Source organism: Tenrec ecaudatus, unplaced genomic scaffold, assembly GCF_050624435.1.
Source record: "Tenrec ecaudatus isolate mTenEca1 unplaced genomic scaffold, mTenEca1.hap1 Scaffold_529, whole genome shotgun sequence".
NCBI classification, from domain to species: Eukaryota; Metazoa; Chordata; class Mammalia; order Afrosoricida; family Tenrecidae; genus Tenrec; species Tenrec ecaudatus.
The window spans coordinates 37,329-58,321 of NW_027459443.1; the positions used below are offsets into that span (position 1 = coordinate 37,329).

General features: G+C 42.3%; 1 protein-coding gene, 1 long non-coding RNA gene and 1 other non-coding gene across 3 annotated transcripts in view; all 3 read left to right on the forward strand.

Annotated features, from left to right (window-relative positions):
- LOC142436647 (ninein-like protein) overlaps window positions 1-8,662 on the forward strand; it is a gene marked incomplete at its 5' end in the record, with an annotated part of 30,533 nt that extends 21,871 nt beyond the window's left edge. Inside the window, 2 exons of the mRNA XM_075540167.1 lie at window positions 6,517-6,684; window positions 8,522-8,662. Coding sequence (XP_075396282.1) covers window positions 6,517-6,684; window positions 8,522-8,662 — 309 coding nt within the window. The remainder of the gene's footprint in view (window positions 1-6,516; window positions 6,685-8,521) is intronic.
- LOC142436648 (small nucleolar RNA SNORA84) lies at window positions 4,321-4,452 on the forward strand. The gene has a single exon (XR_012782057.1). It is a non-coding gene; the product is annotated as a small nucleolar RNA SNORA84 (small nucleolar RNA).
- Window positions 8,663-13,134: 4,472 nt separating the features above from the next.
- The window catches only part of LOC142436646 (uncharacterized), a 180,374-nt gene continuing 172,515 nt past the window's right edge, over window positions 13,135-20,993 (forward strand). Inside the window, exons 1-2 of the long non-coding RNA XR_012782056.1 lie at window positions 13,135-13,197; window positions 13,781-13,858. This is a non-coding gene — a long non-coding RNA (uncharacterized LOC142436646). The remainder of the gene's footprint in view (window positions 13,198-13,780; window positions 13,859-20,993) is intronic.

The following is a 20,993-nucleotide window of genomic DNA, read 5'->3' on the forward strand; positions in this document are numbered from 1 at the left end:
TTCTCTTCCTTTTAATCTCACACACCACTGCCAACCTCCAGGCATCTCCTCTTATCCTAGGGCTTTCACTCAACAAAGAGGCTAGAGATCTTAATATTACAATTAGACAATTTGACCTGATAGATGTGCACAAAGCTATTCACCCAAATACAAAAGAATTTACATTCTTTTCAAGCCCACATGACACATATTCAAAGATAGAGGTGCTGGGGCATTAGATGAATCTGCATAAGTTTAAGCACATTGATATATGTACCTCTCTCTCTGACCACTGTGCCATAAGACTGGAAAACCAACAAAAGGAAGATGAAGAAAACAAGGACAAACAATTGGAAGATGATAACTCTCTTGCAAAAGGAGTGTGTGCTGGCCCAGATCAGAGATGAAATTAGGGAATTTCTGGAAATCAACAAGAATGAGCACATGATGTACCAAAACTTATGGGACACAGCAAAGGCAGTTATCAGAGGAAGTCTCATAGCAATACATGAACACATGAAAGAGGAAGAGAGACTTATGATTGATATGCTGGCACAAAATTTACAGCAACTAAAGCTGAGTCAACAGGACAAACCTATTAATAGATTAAGAAAATAAATAATAAAAATCATGGCTGAGATTCAGAAGAGGGAAAATAAGAAAACTATGGTAAAATTAGTGCTGCTAAAAGTTGTTTCTTTGAACAGATAAATAATTGACAGGTTTTTCTTTTCTAATTTGTCATTTGTTTTTTTGTTGTTGTTTTCTTTTGTTGCTTTGTTTTGGTCCGTCATGTTTTTGGTGCATATTATTATCTCTGTAGGTCTATCTAGATAAGATAGGCAGGATAAACCATCTGGAAGACAAAACGGGACTGACAGTATTGCAGGGACATGGGTGAGGGACAGGTGGGGGAAAGGACATGTGTGTTAAAAGCCCAGGGACAAGTGAACAACAAGTGATCCAAAAATGATAGCAACGAATATGTAGGAGGCCTGGTAGGGCTTGATCAAGGGCAATGTAACCAAGAGGAATTACTGAAACCCAAATGAAGACTGAACATGATAGTGGGACAAGAGGGAAGGCAGAAATGATCACAATGATCTGCATATAACCCCCTACCTGGGGAACGTACAATAGACATGTGGGGGATGGGAGACATTGAACAGTGTAAGATATGAGAAAATAATAATAATTTATAAATAATACTTTATAAATTATCGTGAAGGCAGGAGTGTGGGGGAGGAAGGGAGAAAATGCTTAGCTGATACCAAGGGTTCAAGTAGAAAGAAAATATCTTGAGAATGATGATGATGGCAACAAATGTACAAATGTGCCCGACACAATGGATGTATGAATGGATTGTGATAAGAGTTGTATGAGCCCCAATGAAATTATTTTAAAAAATAAAAATAAATAATGAACCCTGGCTCTGGCTTGATGCTGTCAGAGGCCTAATGCCGTATTTTCTATCAATAGAAGCGTTTAGATAATGAGTAAGATAACTAAATAAGCATCGAATTTGACTGTTTTACGAATAGAGCTTAGGATCTGATGCTACTCTGTTTATACTGATTTTTTTTCTGTTTATTATTATTGATATATGATTGATAGAAATGATTATTGGGAAATTTGAAAATAGAGAGCTTGTAAGCCCACTTGTTTCTCGTCATTAAAACTGGATTGTTAGATGGGTTTAGGACACACCCGCAAAGAAGGCTTTGAAAAAATAAGCTCTGAAAAGAAAAGTGTCTTCAGTGTTGAGGACATTTAAGGGTGAAGAGACTTGCCAAGGGCTGTTGACAGATTGACAGGGGGAAAAAAGGGAACTCTTTGGATATTTAAATTTTGAACTCGTGGTTTTGTCAGAAGCTGGGAAAAAATCTGGAACCATGAAGAAAACTACTCTCTGGGGCTGAATATTACAGGGAGCCTGTGGGCAGGCTGAACTGCTTGCTAGGCGACCACCCAGATCCACTTGTTGAGTGGAAGTGGGCGAAATGCAGCAATAAAGAGACAGATTGAGTCTGGCCACTGACACTCATGGACCTTGTTTCAGGAACGTGAAGAGAAAACGAGGGTGGGTTGACTGGTCTGAAATTCATGATCTAGCGCAAGGGGGCTAGGCTTGTTGAAAATTTGTGACAGTGCCCATGGTCTAGAAGCGAGGTGACCAATGGGCACCATGTGGACGCTGAGTGAAGCAGCCCACATTGAGTTGACCAGAATCCGACCAGATGAAGAGATGTTTGAGCCTGTGAAGTAGAGATATTGCTGCAGACTTCATGGATAGCCTGTTCTGATTTGACTTTACTATGGATGGGGAGTTCACAAGGTTCTAACTGGGATGAAGGTTCCTCAGAACACGGCTGATGTAAGTGGGCAGTATAGAAATTTTATACCTAAAATGGAGATGATAAAGGCATGAAGTGGTTGGCTACAAACTTTCATAGGTGCTGGAATATGTACATAGGATTATAGGTTTAAGTGTGTGTTCCTTAACTGCGATGCTTAGGCATAGAATATTGTTTTGTCACTTATATAATATGTTTAAATGAGGATGGCACATACTGAATGGTACACTTATTAGTTTTATCTTGTTAGTTACAGATATGATTTTATTATTTTTTTGTTAAGAGTTATGTATGGGTAAAAAGTTGTGTAAAAGTGTCAACTTGACAAAGGTTGGTCTGTGGTAGTTACATATTCTGGTGTCAACTTGTTGAGGGGTGTTGTCTAGCATGTCAATCAGGTCACAGCTTGATAACCTCATTTAGGCGTGCCACTGAGATAAATAGCTTACTGGAGGCCAGATAGATACAGAGGCCAGATAGATACAGATAGGTGCTTCATCCTCCTCCGGACAAGCCACATGAAGCTAGACTGATGGCAGATAGAGCCATGGAGCCACATGGAGACTCATGCCAGCCCTGAGATGTTTATAATGCCACTGGATCCACAAGACTTTCCATCCACTGGCCTGTGATCTTCCTGCATTTGGCATATTGCATGTGTTTCGTGAGTCTGAGGAGGATTTTATAGATTGGGATTGGACATATGTGCTAATATTGGATTTATGGACTTAATCTGGACTTGGGGTGAAATTTTTTCTCAATATTCAATTGCTCTTGTGTATAAAGCTTTCTCTTAACACCTATGAGTGTCTATGAATTTGTTTTTCTAATCTACCCAGACTAACAGGTCTTTCAGCACAGCAACTTGACCCATTATCCTGCTGTCATAGCCATCTACTCTTCCTGTCACGTGTATTTCTACATACAGCACACACTTGTACACATATCCACACAGTTTGGACCCATCCACTGTATACATGTACACCCACTATATATACACACCTGATACATGTAGTCAATGCTACATGTATACACCCAAACTATAGATGCGTCTGTCATACACACACACACACACACACACACACACTTAACTATACACACACACACTATATATGCACATGATACAAGGTGGTACCCTCCCAGAACTGGAATTGTGCTGGGCAGAGTAGACCTTTCATAATATGACTTTTTCTCCCTCTTTGAGAGCTCCGAGTTGCAGCGCCACCTGAGAAGGTTCTCTCTGGTCACAGTGAATTTTTTGTAAAAGCGGTTTCACTGGAACCTTGTTTTTCATGATGGCGAATTTAAGAGAACAGCATGCAGCTATGAAACTTTGTTTCCTCCTCAGGAAAAATGCCAAAGCAACTGTTGTGATGTTGAATACAGTTTAGAAAGACAGTGCTATGGGAAAAACTCTAAGTGTATGAGTAGTTTTCTCATTTCAAAAGAGGTGAAATGTTGATTGATGGCAAACCTCATTCTGGACGTCCATCATCTTATCGAACAGATAAAAATGTCGATTTGTAGTGCATTTGGAATTCGTTCCACCAGGTTAGACTGTTAGTCAAGCTTTCTATTAGAGGATCTGAAAAGATTTCATAACAGTGTGCGGCAAAAACAGGCCTGATTTATGGCAGACAGGGGACTGGTTTTGCCACCATGATAATGCACCTGCTCACACAGCCATCTCAGTGTGCCAGGTTCTGGCAAAAAGCAGAATGTCTCTCTTGCCCCATGCACCTTACTCACCTGACCTTGCATTGTGTGACTTTTTTTTGTTTCCTCGAAGAAGAGGGACATGGAAGGATAACTATTTGAGGACATAGAAGAGTGAAGAAAAACACTAGGGAGGTGCTGTCAGCCATCCAAACAGATGAGTTTGAAAAATGTTTCCAAGAATTAAATTGCAGATTTTACAAATGTATCAAGTGTAATTGAGAGTACTTTGTAGGTGACAAGTTTGTTTTGTAAAAGAATTTAAATGCATGCCCCATGGTTGCTGGGCACTGTTGGGCAGGTACAGCTTTCCAGCGATGGCAATGGGCCAGAGCGATCCTGGGATGCATGCATGGGGCTGTTCCTTTTCAGCAGCCTCCATAGCCCGGTCACTGGTACATGGAAAAAAATTAAATACATAGCTTTGAAAAAAATTCCAGGGTTTTTTTGGGGGGATACCACCTACTATATGCACACAAATTGTAAGGCACACAAACTCATGCCCACCACACACACTGCTAGTGTACGTAAACATCATAAACACAGTGCCTACACATCCCTTCACTATACATTCTGTATGCATTCATGCACAGTATATTCATATACATGCACTCTCTACACACCCATACTAAATTCACTGCAGAGATATGAGTGTATACACAGTATATAATACCTTTGGGGCATAGAATGTCAAACTGAGGAGTGGGCGGATTCAGTCTTTCGTTTGTGGAGCACAAAGTCCTACCCCTCTCTTGATACCTCTCACCTGAGAATTGCCCATTTGCACTGTCATTTTAGGGCAGAAACTGGAAGGAGGCCAGGGTGGTAGAGTCTTCTGCATTATTTCAAAGTAGAGTGTGCCATATCTTGTGTGTGTCTCCACAGTTTGGCTATAGAGTGTGATGTTTGACCATGTCATGTGGTATACCTGTTAGATAGATAGATAGATAGATAGATAGATAGATAGATAGATAGATAGATAGATAACCTACTTACTAACAGGTATACTAGCTCTGTACTGATGTCATATATATATATATGACAGCAGGAGAATCAGGTGGACATGGTATAGGGGAAACCCATTCTGAGCCTCATATTTTCTAGAGTAAGTGGCTAGAGGGTTCATAGCAGTTCCAGATGCATTTGAGTATCTGGGACTCTCCATTGATAGCCATGGTGCCCTCTTCCACCTGCAAACAGAGTAAAATACCTGCTCTAGAGTGTTGTCCAGTTGGCACGCAGAGCACCCAGCGTAGCTTAGTAAGCTCGGTAAACAAGCTCCTTCATTAGAGAATTGGTGACTCAGTGAGTACAGGCAGAGGAGGTTTCTGCTCCCTTGAGCCTGACTCAGGAAGTGTACTGCTGGGAGAAGATGAAGGATGAAGGGTGGAGAGTATAGCCAGGACAAGCCTGGTGGTCATCAGAGAAGGGACCGGAAAGAGTCCAGGATGAGCCAGAAAGAGCAAGAGGAGCATGATTTAAGCTGTGGGGCTGGACTTGAAAGGGCTAAAAAATAGCTAGGTATCCTTCTATCTGGAGGCCAGCGAGCCGGTGTGTCAGAAAAGAGGAGTTAAGGGTGATTGAGCAAGGTATTGAGGGTCCCAGATCCAGATCCCAGCCAGCAAGGCAGTGAGGAGAGGGTAGCTGAAGAGCCATGAGCCGGTTGGAGCAAGGTGGTTTTTACTCTGAGGGAGGCAGGAGCGCTGGATGCCTGGAGCAGAAATGTGATGACCTGAAGGCGTGGAGAACACTCATTCTTACTCCCAGGGATTCCTGACAACACATATTTACTGGAAAGGGCTCTGAGGTAGAAAAAATTTAAGGGAAATATTTCTTGCCCTTGTGGATTCATAGAATATCTGAACGTAGCAGGTCAGCTTTCCGCTTGAGAGACTTTACCATCATCGTAAGACTCCCCTAGCTTGCTTAGCTGAAAGCTGCTTGCTTCTGTATTCCCAGTAATGTGCAGTTTCACACACAGGGAAGCCCACTCTGCTTTTGGAGCCTCTTAGGAATTTCTCCATGATGGCAAGCCCCTCTTTAGGCTCTTCCTTTGTGAGGCCCTGTGTACCTTGTTCGTCATGCCAGAGAGATGCGGATAGTTCACGGGCTGCACTTACACACCCAACTCACACTCATCCTCACTGCCATTGACTCAGTGTGGACTCATAGCGACCATACAGGACACAGTAGGCCTGCCCTGGCAGTTTGCAAGCCTGTAGCTCTCTGTGGGAGTAGAAAGCCCTGTCTGCTGCCTTCTGGCTCCAGAGCAGTCATGGCTGCTTTGATGAATCACGTCGCTGTGCCCAGCCCTCTCACCTTTGCTAGAAAGTGAAGAGAGCGATAACTGGTGAGGTTGTTCTTGCTAGGCAACGTGCAGGTTTGTGCAGTGGGGGACACGAGAAACAAGAGATTGGGCTGAACAGACGTGCGTGCTCACAGCACTTTCTTGGTCCCTGGTGTACAGGCCACAGAGGAGAGCAGCTGCCACACGACCACTTCGTCCCTCGTGTCCATCTGCTCAGACCGGCACCTCTTCTCCGGCATCGATGACGGCACTGGGTTTGCATGCCCTGAGCAGGTGGTGGCTCTGTGGGCCCAGGAGGGCATTCAAAATGGCAAGGAGATTTTGCAGGTTTGGAAATGGATGGCCACAGCTGCTCCACTGAGAATGGGCTGAGGGTGGGGTGGGAGCCCGAGAGGGTTACTGTGCTTGGCCTCTGCTCTCTGGCTTCCTTACTCCTGCTGCAACAGAGAATCCCAGACAGGGAAATTCTCGGGAAACTTTTCTTTTTGGCTATTAATATATAAAAATTTTAATTTTGAAAGAGCATAAATAAAATACAGAGAAAACAACAGTGATAAAAACACTCTGAAGGTAGGTTTTCATGTATTAGATACTTCCCCCTTTGCCATGCTAACCTTTCAGGCTTGTTGCTTGGACAAGGCAGCACTCCGATGGGCGTTGGAACAAGCACACTTTTGTGGTGGCATCAGAGTCAGAGAAGGTGCATGTGTATAGTCAGCACTGACCACTACATAAGGGCATGCATTCTGCCAAGTCCTTTGATCAAAAAAGACCTAGGTGGGAACTGTGCCACTTGGCTCCACAGGCCAGCCTCGCATTCCTGGAAGCCATGGGGGTTTCCTGCCCATGCTCCTCCATTTCTTCTGCAACTGGCCCAGGAGACTAGCCTGGTGTAGCTCTTGCTCTTGGACTTAGTGTCACACTGTGCAGTAGTCAATTTAAAATAAATATAGCAAAGATTCATTTTTAAACATTCATTGTTTCATTCTGTATATGTGGGTGGTAAGATGCACATAACATCTCTTTTTAAGTTTATTTTTCAAAATTCTGAGAGAGAAGGAAGATTTCATTTTCTGTAATACTTTTGACCATGGCTCATGTCCTCTGATACATAATTTTTCTACCAATACAAATCATCAGTGTGTGTGTGTGTGTGTAGATAGATAAATAGATAGATAGATAGATATTATGGAGATATGAAATATGTGTCAGGATTCTTTACATATATTACGTTAGGAGTCTCTCCCAGAATTCTTTTAGCTTGAAATGGTAAAAACTCAACTCCAAGTGGCATAAGAAAAAAGGAGAATGTAAAATAAAATCATAATTTATAAATTATTAAGGGTTCATGAGGAAGGGGGCAATGGGGAGGGAAGGGGAGGGAAAAAAGGAAAATGAGCTGATTCCAGGAACCCAAGCGGAAGGCGAATTTTGAGAATGACGAGGGCAACGAATGTATAAGGGTGCTTTACTCAATTGATGTATGTATGGATTGTGATAAGAGTTGTATGAGCCAAATAAAATGATTTTTTTTAAGAAAGAATGTTAGTGGCTTACAGTGGTGGGCAGTTGGCAGAGTTAATTTAGCCACTGCTCTCTGTAAGTGCCTGTATCAGTACCCTTTCATCTCTAACTGCTTCCAAATTTTCCTTTGCTATCAAGTTAATTTCAACTCATCATGATGCTAGGGGGCAGAATGGACTTACCCCTTTGGGTTTCCAAGAATTTAAATCTTTATGGGAATAGATAGCCTCTACTTTATTCCTCAGGGAAATGGGGTGGTTCAAACTGTTGACCTTGAAGTTGACATCTTATTGCATTACCCACCACACCACCAGAGCTCCTTCCAGTGCCCTTAGCCTTGGGCAAAGTCTCCTCTCTATAGCTCCATACAGCCTTTATAATTATTGGGTTTAGGTGGGGGGAAGGGCCCCTCTCTTGCTATTAATCCCCATGAAGTACTATGCATGGAGTCATATTCTTCCTCATGTGTCCCTGGCTCAGGCACAGTGGGATCTCCTATTGACAGCCTAGGAGTTGGAGTGGGGGCGGCCCCAAGAGGAAAAGTCTCAGGCAAATGGGAGAGCCAAGGAAAATGGAGTCTGGAGTCAAATTGTTGAGAGACTTAAACTCATCTTGAATGTCCCTTGGGATTTATTTCTAGAGCCTCGAATTCAGTGTGGATGAGAAGGTGAACCTTCTGGATCTGGCCTGGGCTATCGACAACAAGCTCCTGATGGTCACTGGTGTCATTCAGCAAGCGGCCCTGGCCTCCTACCACCAGGAGCTGAGCTACCTCCAATAAGAGGCTGGGAGAGGTTGTTTCAAGGCTAGGGGTGTGGTTTGTTCTCAGGGGTCCGGGACTGGCAAGGGTCTGGGCTGCTGCCTTGCCTGCCCCCACCACCCTCTATAGGCAACTTGTGATGGGACAAGGAAAAGGGTCTCTGGTGTAGGGAGAGACGCTTTGCCTCTTCCTAATAGGGCCTAATGAGCAAGGGGCCGCCTACGGTTATTCTTGTCACAGGTCTTGCATACTTGGTGAGAGGCTTAGAAAGCCAGATCTCAAAATCCTAACCTAATCCCCTTAATAATATCCCAAGCAGCTGAATCCAACTTAAAACTTATGTGACTGACATTTTTCTTGCTATTATGGAGGTGCAAATGTTCTCCAGACCAGCCCACGGGGCCCCCAGGCTTAAGCCAATTGACTGAAAGCGCACAAAAAAAAATTGCTTCTTAGACCTTTTCACTGAGCACAACGTGGCAGTTGGCACCGTGTTCCATTACAACAGAGCTCTGCTTTCACTCAACGGGTTATTCATGTTGTTCTGCTAAATAGATTCACAGGGACAAAAGTTGATAGTATTTTATAGAAAGATAACTTTTCCAACAGTTTTGTTGGCATATAAATCATGTATCATACAATTCAGTGGTTTAGACATATTTTAAAAGAATTGTGTAGGCGTCACCACAATGAGTTTTAGAATATTTTCTTCATTCTGGTACCCGTTATTATTAACTCCCCATAGCCCGCAGTCTCCCCTGCCACAACCGGAAGGAGCTATTAATCTAATTGCTGTTTCTATAGATCACCTATCCCGGATTTCATATACAGAAAATCCTACAAAACAAAATAAACACCAAAAAACCTCAATTCATCTTTATGCTATTCTAACGCCAACCATCCCTAACCTTCCCATAACACTCTTCTTAGCTAGATTCGGTCATTTATTTCAGTGACCACATACAATTCACAGACAATATTCACAATTATCGAGTTAATCAGGGAAATGTTAATGATACAGGTCTTTTGTCTACAATACCATGCTGATAACCACCTCTTTCTCTGGTCCCAGGCCTCTCAGTTGCATAGTCCCTTGGCTTCTGCTTTGTTCCATGGGCCAGGAAGCCTACCACTCTGCCTCGTGGTCTCAGTGTTGCTCCTTGCTCTGTCTCATGTGCTCAGTGCCAGGGCTTCTGCTGCCTCCACGACTTACGGCATGGATCTCACATGTGCCCCACTGATGGCTCTTATTTCTTGATGGACACAGGATTCTCTCTCTCTGCTACTGAGATGCCGTGCAAGGGCATCACTGTCCGACCCATCTATGAGTGTTTCACATACCCGATTTGCCTAGTCCCACCCAATTATTTGATGAGTGTTACAAAGATATGGATAGAAGAGCCCTTTGGATCATTTCACTTCACCCCGGGCTACCTTTTGGCTCTTCTAGACATTGCTCCTTTAATACATGAAGAATTGCCTCCTGCCCACTGACATCTAGGATTTGTTTTCACAGTCGTGGTGACCCTGTTAACAGTCACTCGTACTTCAGTCATATCATCAAACCAGCATCTTCTCCTCGCCTCCTTTTACCTGAGCCCATGGTGAAAAGAGGACACTCTTCAATGGGGACTTTCCCTTGACTTGTTCTTTTTCTTTTCTTTTTCATATTGATACTAATACACCCACAAAAACTGGTAAACCAGCTACTTCATTACCACTCCCTATTTTAGATATCCCATTGCTAAATTGTCAATCCCTAACAACCAGTCCTCTGAGGAGACAAGCAAATTTTTGATCAGAAGAATCTTTATTTATGATTTAAACTTTGAGCATCTGTTTCCATAAATATAATCCAATCCAGGGAAAGCCATCAAATTAGAGCAATGTATGCCAGATCATAGTGTCAACATTTATCTTGTCATTCATTTGGGTTCTGGTCAACTCAGCCCTAGAATCCAAGGTAGATCAAATAGGTACCAGTATCAAGCTTGGGAGTTCACACACACCTCCCTGTACTTTAGATTAACTGGCCAATTCATATATTCTCATCAACCCTAACTCCCCATGGCCTAGGTCCTGATCATCAGCTTTATAATTCACAACTCATGAAATCTCCCAATGTCTTCCCCTCTTCACTCACATTTTCAAACTTCAGACCAGCCAGCCCCTCTCTCTCATCTCTAGCTTCTGGGGCCAGATCAGCAGGTGCCAATAGAACATGCCAAAATGCAGGCTGTGTCATCAGTGCGGCAGTTCCACCACTCCCACCCAAGTGGACCCAAGTGTCAGCACAGTGAGCATACTAGGCTGCCGCCAGCTCCCTTAACTTCAGTCTGTCAGGAGCCATTCTCTGAGAGGAACACACTTCTCCCTGCTAAGATGACTCTAAAGGCAGGCAGCTCAAAATTCAAAAGGCCAAACCGATTTTTCTCCTACTCATTCTTTCAGTTGTTCTGGGTGGATCTGCATGTCTTTGCAAATAAGTGCAAAAGTACTGGTAGCAAAGGTTCTGGGTGAGGCTTCCATCCACACTGGTGAGAGCTTTCACTGCTCTCTCCAAACCAAACCAAACCAAACTCACTGCAGTTAAGTCAATTCTGACTCCCATTCAGCCTATAGGGCAGGGGGTAGAGCTGCCCTTGTGGGTTTCTAAGATTGTAACTCTTTACAGGAATAGAAAGCCACATCTTTCTCCCATGAAGTGTCTTGTGGTTTGAACTGCTGAACTTGCAGTTAGAAGCCCAGTGCGTAACTACTACACCAACAGGCCTCCAATACTCTACGTGGACTTAAAACAAAAACCCATTTCTTCAGGGAAAATTCCTAACTCCCCTTTTAACAAATCCAATAAGAATAGGCTGAATGTGAACATACAAGCTCTCTGTAATCATAAAACTGAGTATTTGTTTCTATCGCACATGATACCTATTTATAACACTAGTCAGGAGAAACCTCTATCCAACAGTCAGCTAAACACATAAACCCAAATATATCATCCTTTTAAAAACACTCAGTTCAATGTTCTTTTCTCCACCCAGATTATCCCATTCGTATGTCTACGGACTTGGGCCTCTGTTAGGGTACATCCAGGAAACCCTGGCCTTCTTATTAACTGTTTTGTTTAACCAGCCTGGTATTTCCTTCAGGCCACTCCAGAGCACTTTCACGCCCTTGACATCTCTTACATTTCTTTCAAGCACTGCCATTGTTTTAGGTAGGTACCATCATGTAGGTTTTGACCTTATGCATCTATGCCAGGTTCTGCAATATCCTCACAGTTTTTCCCGTTGAGCCTCCTGTTGCAGCCATGGTACCAATCGATCGCATCGAGAGCCTTCCTCTTTTTCACTGTCCCTTTGCTTTATCAGACATAATGTCTTCCCCAGGGGCTGGTCTTTCCTGACATGTCCAAAGTGTGCCCATCTTAGACTCTTAAGGTGCACTATAGCTGTATTTCTTCCAAGACAGATCATTTTGTCCTTTCAGCAGTCCATAGTAAGAATAACCAAAGGAATAATCTAAGAATCAAAATTTTCACTTCCCTTACCCTGACCTTTCTTTTGTAAAACCCCATGCTTTCATGAGCCTGGAGCCATTGCAGTTAATTCCACTCTTGACACCAACTGATGAAATGCCGTACGTCTGACCTCCTAGCTACACGAAGGGGGAGATTCCAATGCCACACCAGCCCAAGCTAATTGCCACAAGGCAGAATGCCTTGACCCTCTATCCTTTTTTTACCCTTATCTGATACCAACATCCCTCAGTTGGCACGCTACCTCTCTGTTGGGTTCAATAATGTATTGCAACGTCTTCAAAAAAACTTACAGGCAATGTTCATGGTTATAGAATTGCTTAAGGAAGCTAACCAGTTACAGAACGTTAAGGAAACAGGTTTTTTGGTCTGCATTGCCTCTTCTCACCCACGATGGTAGGCATCTCTTTCTTAGTGTTGCACCTCTGCCCTCTACCTCATGAGCTTAGCACTGCTCCTTTGCTTTGTCTTCTGTTCTCAGTGCCTTGGCCTCTGATACTTCTGGTGCCTCCACTACTTCAGGCAAGGATCTTACATGTGCTCACTCCTGGTGTTTCCATCTTGATTAACATGGAATGTTTCTGTCTGCAACTGTTATCATTCACTCTTATATACACAGTGCAATGGGAAAACCAACAAATTCCCTCAGTTAGCATTTCACATACCCTATTTGCTTGATATGGCCCCAAAATTTGGTGGGAGTTACAAAGACATGAATAGAAAAGCCATTCCAAGTAATTTCACTTCAACACAGCTGCCCTCACACCCTCCACCACTACAGGAACTCTTTCAAGGAAAAGCAGCTTGCCTCCCTGTAACACCTCTCCCTTATGGAAAGGTGAGAAACTTACCATTGCGTCATTGCTTGCGTTATATAGCTATTAAACCACTGGCCTGAATCTTTTAGGAAAACAGTCGATTGCAGAAGGAGATCTTTGAAGTTGTGGAAAAGTAGTCAGATTCAGAGAAGCTGGTGCTGAAACTGCAGAATGACCTTGAGTTTGTGCTGAAGGACAAGGCAAGTGCTTCTGCTTATTCTGAGTCTTTCAACTAGAATCATGGTCAGTAGTGTGGGCCATGTCTTGAAAATGATACTTGGGTGATAGAACTTTGGTTTTTTTTCCTTACAAAAATCCTGTAATGGAGAGAAATCTATATAATATCTTTTTCTTTCCCCTTTTCATGACAAGTCACTGTGACCTAGTGCTACCCCGCGTAGTATGGCCTCTGTACTGATAAAGCCAGGACCCACTAATAGTACTTGGGATTAGCCAGAGAGGCCAAAGGAGCACTTAGAGCGTGGTGCCATCATATGTCATCTACCCTAAGGACGTTGCTGGGAAGGGAGAAGTTGCACCAGAGACAAGGCAGAAGTGCATCCCAGCCACCACAGGCTCCGGGTCCTAAGAAAACGCTGTTGGTGGCAAGACCTTTTAAACAAGTTTGAAAGTAGGTAGACTGGATGCTTTTTTCTAGAGCTACTGGAAAGTAGAAGTTAGATTCCCAGAAGGAAAGTGAGGAGGTGGCCCCAGGAACCTGGCCCAAGAGGACCTGCCTTACCATTCTCTGTATTGTTGCTTTCTTTCTGGGTCTGACATCAGCTGGAACCAGATGGCACTGCACTCTTCTCTCAAGAACAGTTCATGGCGATCCTGAAGGAGTATGAATTCAAGTGCAGGGTATGTGCCAGGGAAGTTTGGGGGGCTGGGCCGGGGGGGTTCCCTCACCATCCTCAGCTCTACTGCACTCACTCTTTTGACTGCTGTGAGCAGTCACATATTAATCTTGTATTGGGTCTTACATGCCAGCATTTTGGTTGTTGGTACCCAAACCTTCACCTTTGCTCATTCCCATCCTCTTCCCCAACCATTTCTACACTGGGGCAGGGTCAAAGCTTATGGGGAACTTAGGGTTTTCTCTAAAAGCATGACCCTCTGGCTGCATCAGCAGGTCTCTAGACCTCTTGTGCAAAAAAGTCCAAAGAACTCTACTTCTTGTCTCATTGTACCTGCTAAGAGGGTGGTGTTCAACCATTAGAATGGACAGAACTGTAGGTGACCAGTGTCTGTGTAGCTCAACCTAGCTGATGGCTATGAGAGTGGCTGAGGTTTGAGCAGGCCATGTTCAGGCCCTCCTTTTGGAGGTTGAAAGAGGAGACCACTGAGAGTATCTTCTTGAAGAGACCGGGCTTCTACGTTTAGCCTTGATTCTGCTGAAAAGCCTCTAATTTGATGACGTCTACTTGCTGCGTGTGGAAGGTCAACTTGATATCTAAAAGTGGCCTCATGTTATAGCCACAAGAATGTCCCAAGAAACCAGGCCCAGTGCTCCAGACTTGACGGCTGCTATTCTTCTACTGTATATCTTTCTTTAAAAACAAAGTTGTTGTGTGGGTGTTTTTTAATCATTTTATTGGGGGCTCTTACAACTCTTGTTACAATCTATACATCAATTGTATCTGACATATCCGTACATATATTCTGTCTTTCTTTTATAGACATTTACTTTCCATGGAGCCCTTGGGATCAGCTCCTCTTTTTTTCTCTCCCTTCTCCTCCCCCAACCCCAATCCTCGTGGCCCCTTGATACATTGTAGATTGTTAATTATTTTCAAATCTTACTCCGACCGCCATCTCCCTTCCCTTCTAGTTTCTGTTGTTCTCCCCCCTGACTGGGGGTACGGGATTATATGCTATTCATTGCTATTGGTGTCTCCTCTCTCCCCACTTCGCCCCCTTCCCCCTACCCTTTTGTTGTCTCTATTCCCATTCCTGTTCCTGGTTCCATGTGTCGTGAGTTTTATCTCTTGCCTATGCCTATGCGCATGCTCCCGTCTAGTCTAGATTGGGAAGCGGCACTGAGGTCGTGATAGCGGGGAGTGAGAAGCTGTTGAACTCATTGGAGTACAGTCCTTCATAGTACTGTGCAATTACCCTTTTGATTTTATTAGGGTTCATTGTAATGTCCCTTGTTTCATTCCTCATCCTTGCTATTGAAATTTGTTCCTTCCTTTCTTTGGTTAGGTTTTCCATGGTCTTTTGATTCTGTTAATCCTTTCAAAGAACCAGCTTTTAGCTGCATTTCTTTTTTCCATAATTTTCTTGTTTTCCCTTTCATGAATCTCAGCACTTTTTATTTTTCTTTTGCAATTTGTAGGATTATTCTGCTGACTGCTCTAATTGGTGTAAGTTTTGTGTCAGCACATCAATCATACGTCTCTTTCTTTTTCATGTGCTTACATATTACTATCAGACTTTCTCTGATAGCGGCCTTTGCTGTCTCAAAGGTTTTGGTAACTGTATTCTCATTGGTTTCTAGAAATTTTCTAATTTCATATCTTTCTGAGCCAGTAACCACTCCTTTTGCAAAAGAGAGTTATTTTTCTTACAATTTTTTCCCTTGTTTTCTTCATCATCCTTCTGTCGATTTTCAGCCTTATGTTATAGTGGTCGGAGAGAGAAGTCGGTATGGTCTCTTTATGTTTGAATTTACACAGATTCAACTTATGTCCCAGCATGTGGTCTATCTTTGAGTATGTGCCATGGGGGGCTTAAAAAGAATATGAGGGTGTTTTTGCATTTTGGTGGAGCGTTCTGAAAATATCTATCAGGTCAAGTCATTTAATCATAATGTTTAGATCTGTTGCCTCCTTGTTAAGCTTCTTTCCTTGTGATCTTTCTCAGAGAATGGTGTATTAAGGTCACCTACTATAATTGTTAGCCTGTGATTTCTTTTATCATCTTTTGGAGTGTTTGATAAATTTTGTGGACGTCGCGTTGAACATGAATATATTTATTATGTTCACTGGTTCTTCATCTACTGTTCCCTTGAACATTATATAGTGCCCCTACCCCTTATGTCTTGTTATGGCTTGTACCTTGGGAACTATTTTTACAATCTGAGGTTAGGATTGCAACCTTTGCTTTTTTTTGAATGGCCGTTTTCTTGGTATATTTTTCTCCAGCCTTTGATTCTCAGCCTATTTTTGTCTGTAATCATAAGATGTGTATCCTATAGGTAGCAGCCCAAGGGGTTGTGTTTTCTAAGTCAGGCTGCTAACCTCTGCCTTTTATTGGCTGAGTTCTGTCCATTGTTATTCAGGGTTATTATATCCAGCTGTGGACTCTGTGATGTCATCTTGTACCTTTTGTGTTGAATGTTTTCCTACCTCCCTTTCTTATCAGTGTGTTGTGCATTTGTGTGTGGTTCATTCTGCCTTTCTTTGCCACTGTTATCTTGGGGGCTGTTTACTCTTTGTTTACATCTGGGTGGAGTTGTTTTATGTGGCAGTCTCTTGTTTTTGTTTGGTGAGTGATGTTTTTCTGCCCATACCGGTTAGATAAGGATCTTTTGTAGGGCTAGTTTCTTTTATCGTAGTCTTTGAGTTTTTCCTGTCTGGGAAGACTCTAACTTCTCCATCTATCTTGATAATTTGGCTGGATAGAGTATTCTTGGGTTTGTGTTATTTTCTTCAATTTCTCCTCTTCACAGTGTCCGCTGATTGGTCTCAACAGACTCTTGTTTGAGTTCCTTTATAGGTAACTGTTTCTATTTTCCCTTGCTGCTCTTATGAGGCTGTCCTTTTCCTCTAAGTTGGATAGAATAGCTGTTATATGCCTTGGTGATTTCTTCTTGGGAATTCAGTCCAGCTGGTGTTATTTTGGCCTCCTGAATAGTTGCCTAGTTTTCATTTATTAATCTGGAGAAGTTTTCCCCTAAGAATTTCTACACTATTTATTATGCCATTGACTCTTTTGTTGTGCCTTGTTCAGGTAGTTCAATTATTCAGATGTTGTTCTTCATAGCATCAAACATGGCTCTCAGCTTTTCTTCAGTTTCTTTGATTATCTTGGCTAACTGCCTTTCCCATTTGCTGAAGTCTGCCTGTTTATCCTCTAGGCCACTGGTGCAATTCTCTGCCTCATCAAGTCTTTTGGAGAAGTCTGTGAATTCACTACTGGATTTGGTTATCTTGTCCCTGAGGTCTTTTATTTCCCTTTGGTGCGTGGCCTTTATCTCCTCTATCATTTCATCCTTTTTTTATATTGCTTCCCTCATATTCTGTATAACTCCAAGCAGAAATCCTGAAGATTGCTTTCTGTTTGCAGATCAATGTCTGCTTCTACTATACATGTCATTATGTTCAGGACTTCTGGCATTGCCTTTTGTTTCTCCTGTTTTTTCATTGAGGTTTTTGTGGCTGGTTGCTGTTTGTGTTGTGTTGTTTTAGAAGAGCCTGGTGCCATTTTTCAGAAAGTCAACAAGCACTGGTCTCCTACTTTGGAAAACTCATTGGAGTGCGTCATTGAACTGCCTGCAGCTAAATGTACTAGGTCAGGCTACCACTTTTTCCTCCTGTGGTTTTACTCCTTACCTAGCCAACCCGTATCCTGTTATTTAGAGGTTACGTTGGATGGTCCTCTCATGGGACTCTGGTTGGGTGATTGTGGACTGGGGAGGATGACACTGCACTGGATGATCTTACAGGAAGCCATGGTGGTGTGGCCCACAGCGGCTTGGAACACCTCAGGGGAAGTGCGGGGGTGCTTCCTGCAGCGGGATTGCCACATAGTGTTGATGGGTGTGCCCACTTTAGTGTAGAGCACTGCAGATAACAGACGGAATTGTTCTAGTAGCAAGATCTCCCATATAGGTCACACAGATGCTCCCACAGCAGTATGGCACACTGGAGAGGGCTCACACAGAGCTGTCTTAAGTTGTGTAAAGCACGGCAGCAAGTAGGAGGAAGTTCCCTCAGCCATGTGGGACCACAGAGGATGGGGAGGGGCCCAGGGACCCTCCCAGCCACATGGTGCACCGTGGAGGGTGGTTGGGATTTCCATCATCTGCTTACAGGGCTTTGGAGGGTTGATGGGAGTTCTCCTAGATGTTTTAAGGGGAGATTCCCCCATTTGAGGTGTGGCAGAAGACAGGCAAGATTTCCCCAGCTGCTTGTAAGGCTACAGAGGGCAAGTGGGCAGGAGCTGCCCCAGCTGAGTGGAGGATGGATGCAGTTGCTCTAGGCAAAGAGCAGTGACCTGGAGCCCAGCAGTGACATGTGAAAGGAAAGACAAGAAAGAAAAAAGACCAGGTGGTGGGTACCGAGGCCAATTAGACTGTGGAAGAAGGGAGAGAGAAATAACAGCCCCAGTCACCTGACTGTGGGGCTGGAGGGGTTTAAACCCTGCTGAAAGGCAGCAGTAAGCTGTGGTTGTGTTGAAGTTAAGCCTTTGTGCTGGCCAAGAGAGCTCAGATCCAGCCGAGACTGTGGCAGGGGAAAGGCTAAGCCATAGCCAACCTCTACAGTAGTAGCCCAAACCCCACAGCTCTTCAAGACCTAGTGTCTGCTCATCTTTAAGATGCTCTGCCTGTGACCCAGAAGAGTGATATTTCCCTCTCAGTGACTCTCCTCCACTGATTTCTGCAGAGTCCCTCTGGAATGCTACTCCATCACCATCTTGCCACACAGACCTATTCATCTTTTTCTTATTGAAGTGTTTCAATTACGTATATCATTGCCAAAATCTTTTTCCTAATCTGTAGATAACATTTTTACTTTTTTGATGAAGTTTTTGTTTTACTTTTCTTAAGTCCCAGACTTCAATTTTGTCTTCTGTTACGTGTGTATCCTTCATTAATATTTGACATTTTGTGTATCCCCTGCAATAGGACTCTTAAGTTTGTCCATGTTTTCTCATTGATTTTCTGGTATTTATTTTTAGATATTTGATCCATATTATATGTTTTTGTGGGGGTGTGGGGCATTAGTCTTATTTAATTATTCTGCAAGTCGAAATCCAATTTTTCCTGCACCATTTGTTAAAGAGACTCATCTTTATGTGGTTATTGTAAATGGTATTGATTCCTTGTTTTCTTTTCCGGAGTTATCTTTGTTAGTATGCAAGAATCCTGTTGATTATTATATGTCAATTTTGTTTCCTGCCATGTTGCCAAATCTTTTTATATTTTCTAGCAATATTTTTGTTGAGCCTTTGGTGCCTTCTATGTATAGAATCAGATCATCTGCAAATAGTGACAGTTTTACTTCTTTGCCCATTTGGATTTTTGAAACTTCTTTTTGTGTCCTGATAGCTCTGGCTAACTTCCAGTACAATGTTGAATAAGAGTGTTAATAAGGAGCATTGTTGTGTATTTCCATCTGAAAGAGGAATGAGTGCTTTCAGTTTCTCCCTATTGAGTAAGATGCTGGCAGTTGGTTTTTCATATATGTCCCTGATTTCATTGAGAATTTCCCTTCGAATCCTATTTTTTAGTATTTGTATCTAGAATGGCTGTTAGATATTATCAAATACCTTTTCTGAATCAATTGAAATGCTCATGTGGTTGTTTTTCTTTTTTATATGGTAGATCACATTCATTATTTTTCTCATTTCAAACCATCTTTGCATCCCTGGAACCAATCTCACCTGCTGTGGTTCTTTTGCTTAGCTTTTTGATAGATTGTTGGATTCTGTTGGCCAGGATTTTGAGATTTTGCCCCTATATTCATAAGGGATATTGGTTTACAGTTTTGTTTTGTTTGAAATATTTATTTCTGTTGACAAATAAATGAAATTTTGTCTTAAAGCATGGTGCAGCATGGGTAACAATGTTCACTCACGGTACTCACATGTGGGTGTATCTGCATGTGGGCGGACCCACCTAGAGACAGATAGAGGAGCGGTGTCTTGGTTCCTAAGAACATTGGTAACACAGAAAAATATGAGAAAAAAGACAAAAAGGATGGTAATAGAAATAAATTAATAAAAATATCTATTAAAGGCAACAAAAGAGAGACAATGGGAAGAAAACATAAAATTTAAATTTACAAGACATATTTTTGTTTTAAATTCTATACCATTGGCTAAATTAACTACACTATCAATAAAATTGCCTTATGCCCAAGGGGATGATTGATAATGTTCTCTAACAGAAAATAACAATTATATCTCTGAGGTGAACCAGAGCCAGATGAACCATAAATATGTGAATGGATTTTGAGCTTGCACTTAATTCTAGCCTCAATCTAAGTACAATTAGTTCTTATGAAATGGCCTTATTTGATGCTCGTCCTCATGAAGAAATCACTCAAGACATGAATGCTATAGGAAAGTGTAATGAAGAAACTAGATGGTGCCCACCTATCAGAAAAAAATAGCCTCTGGGGTCTTAAAAGCTGGTCTTAAACAGCCATCTAAGTGAGGGATCAACTAAGTCCATGTGGAAGAAGCACACCAGCCTGTAACATCCTAGGATTTTAACTCATGAAATTCAAATCTGAAGGAGGGAATGATATCAGCTTCAATTATGAACACCTGGTTTTAAGGTTGTGGATAACATTTGCAAGCTCTGGGGAATCCTCTCTGACCAGAGCCATGGGATGTGAACAGCCCTGTTATCAGACAGATAACATTGTAAAATTGGTTATTACAGATGTATTTAAGTTAAAATTTATACATCTCCCTTTTGACTCATTTTAAATATATTCCAGTTCTTTTAACCTCTGCTTTCTTTTCTAGAGCTTTTTTAATCTGTTTTCTTTGTTATTGTTGTTAGGCTTTTAAAAATACATTTTTCTGTATATGAAATCCAGGATAACTAAATCTATATAGACAATGGTTTTGGGGGCTATGGCAGGGGAGGTTGGGGGAAATAACATGAATACAATAAAGAAAAAATGTTCTAAAATTGATTGTGGTGATAATGATTATTACAATTTATCTTAATATAATTGAGCTATTGTATGACATGTGAGTCATATGCCAATAAAAGTGTTTTTGTAAATGAATTAAAACAATTTTTCCAAGCTGTTCT